The sequence below is a fragment of the Delphinapterus leucas genome, chromosome 4 (genome assembly GCF_059928025.1).
Source record: "Delphinapterus leucas isolate spDelLeu-1000000601 "Yukka" chromosome 4, BTC_Dleu_Yukka2, whole genome shotgun sequence".
Lineage (NCBI taxonomy): Eukaryota > Metazoa > Chordata > Mammalia > Artiodactyla > Monodontidae > Delphinapterus > Delphinapterus leucas.
In genome coordinates this window covers 124160068-124161702 of record NC_143132.1, presented here as the reverse complement: position 1 = coordinate 124161702, position 1635 = coordinate 124160068, and the positions used below count along the sequence as shown (strand labels likewise).

The 1635-nt window shown below is 45.0% G+C and overlaps 1 protein-coding gene across 1 annotated transcript; it reads left to right on the top strand.

Annotated features, from left to right (window-relative positions):
• The first annotated feature begins 562 nt into the window (after positions 1-562).
• ERVMER34-1 (endogenous retrovirus group MER34 member 1, envelope) lies at positions 563-1369 on the top strand. Its single transcript, XM_089909925.1, has one exon. It carries the CDS (start codon positions 563-565, stop codon positions 1367-1369), a length of 807 nt encoding a protein of 268 aa, XP_089766051.1.
• Positions 1370-1635: the final 266 nt, after the last annotated feature.

Below are 1635 nucleotides of genomic sequence, written 5' to 3'. Positions count from 1 at the left end.
AGCAGAGCCCCAAAACCCACTCACACGAGTCTTTCAAACCCTGGCCACCTTAACTAATCAGTCTAATTGCTGGTTATGTCAGCGTCTAAATAACACAGAGCCTGAACTAGGTTTTGTTCCTGCCAGTGCAAGCGCCTGGTAGACCCATTCTGGGCAGTAAATGAGTGGAAGTCACTCTACTTCCTCCTACTGCAGAGTGACTTGGCATTGGGGAAACCGCATGGAGGCTCGAGGTCTGTCCTTCACTCAGGTGAGGCTATCGGAGGGAAAAGTTTCTCTTTGCCTTGAAAATAAAAACAGCACTGGACCCTTCCTAGATAACATACCAAAACAATACTGTAATCAAACACTATGGTTTGATTCCACGGATGGCACCTTCAAACCATCCTTAGATGTCATAAATGAGTTCCAGACTGATTATAATAATACAAATGTTTGCCTAGTCACTGGACAATATTCTTGGTCTGCAGGCCACACAAACGGGACCTGAAACAGCTCAGCTGTTCCCTGTGTTGGTCTACCCGATACCCCAGGCTACAGATGGGTCGACCAAAATTCTGGAATGACCTGGTCAGGTAATGACACCTATCTCGATAGCTGCCCAAACCAGACTGAAGGTCTCCTCTACCAGATACTTCACAACCTGTTTTGCTCTTACAGCCTGACAGAGGCACATGGGAAATGCAGATGTACAGATGCTAACATAACTAATGACAAAGTCCACCATGGACACCAAACTCCAAACTGGTGGGTCATAGGTTCCACCCTGACCTTGTCTGTGAACACGTCTGGTCTGTTTAGTTTATGTGGCAATAAGGTATATAAAGGGTTCCCACCTAAATGGTCAGGGCGATGTGGACTTGGCTACCTGGCACCTTCCCTCACTAGATATCTCACTTTAAATGCTAGCCAGATTACAAACCTGGGCTCCTTCAGGCATAAAGTAACACCACATAGACGCATCCAACCAGAAATCATAGGCAAGCCACTCATGTATCGCAGTACTGATTCCGTAAGGAGCCTTTTTCTGAGTTGGAGAACTTCTGACCTAGAAGAAGCAATTCTGAACATTTCCAAAGTCATGGAACATGGATTCGCTGCCGCCCCACAGACCTTGAAAACACGTCCATCAGGAGTTAGTAGTTTCGCCTCTGTGCTCCAAAGTCACCATCTCCTGGCTACACAGGCTGCCCAACAAGGAACACAGTGTGCCATCGTTGGCAGACAATGCTGCTTGTATGAAAATAAATCAGAAGAAATACAGAATTGTATGAACCATTTAAAAGAACAGGCCAAAATCCTACGTAAAATGAGTGAAGCACCATTGATTAATTGGACTGACCTCGAGAATAAGCGACTGGTTCAGTGAAAGATGGGGCCACACGTTGGGATTTGCTCTTTTATGCGTATTCATCCTTGTTATCTGTGTTTTTGTCTGCACATCTCTTACCTCCCGACTTCTAATCCAAGTCTCTCCACAACGATCTCTCCAGCTCCTTGCCTGTGAAACTTCATGACAGGTTATAACAGGGAAATGAAGGGACTAACCACACCAAAATGGTATAAAGACTATTTTAAACTGAGAACATCTGAACAAACAGCAGCTGCAGCGGAAAAAAAACAAAACAAAAAAAA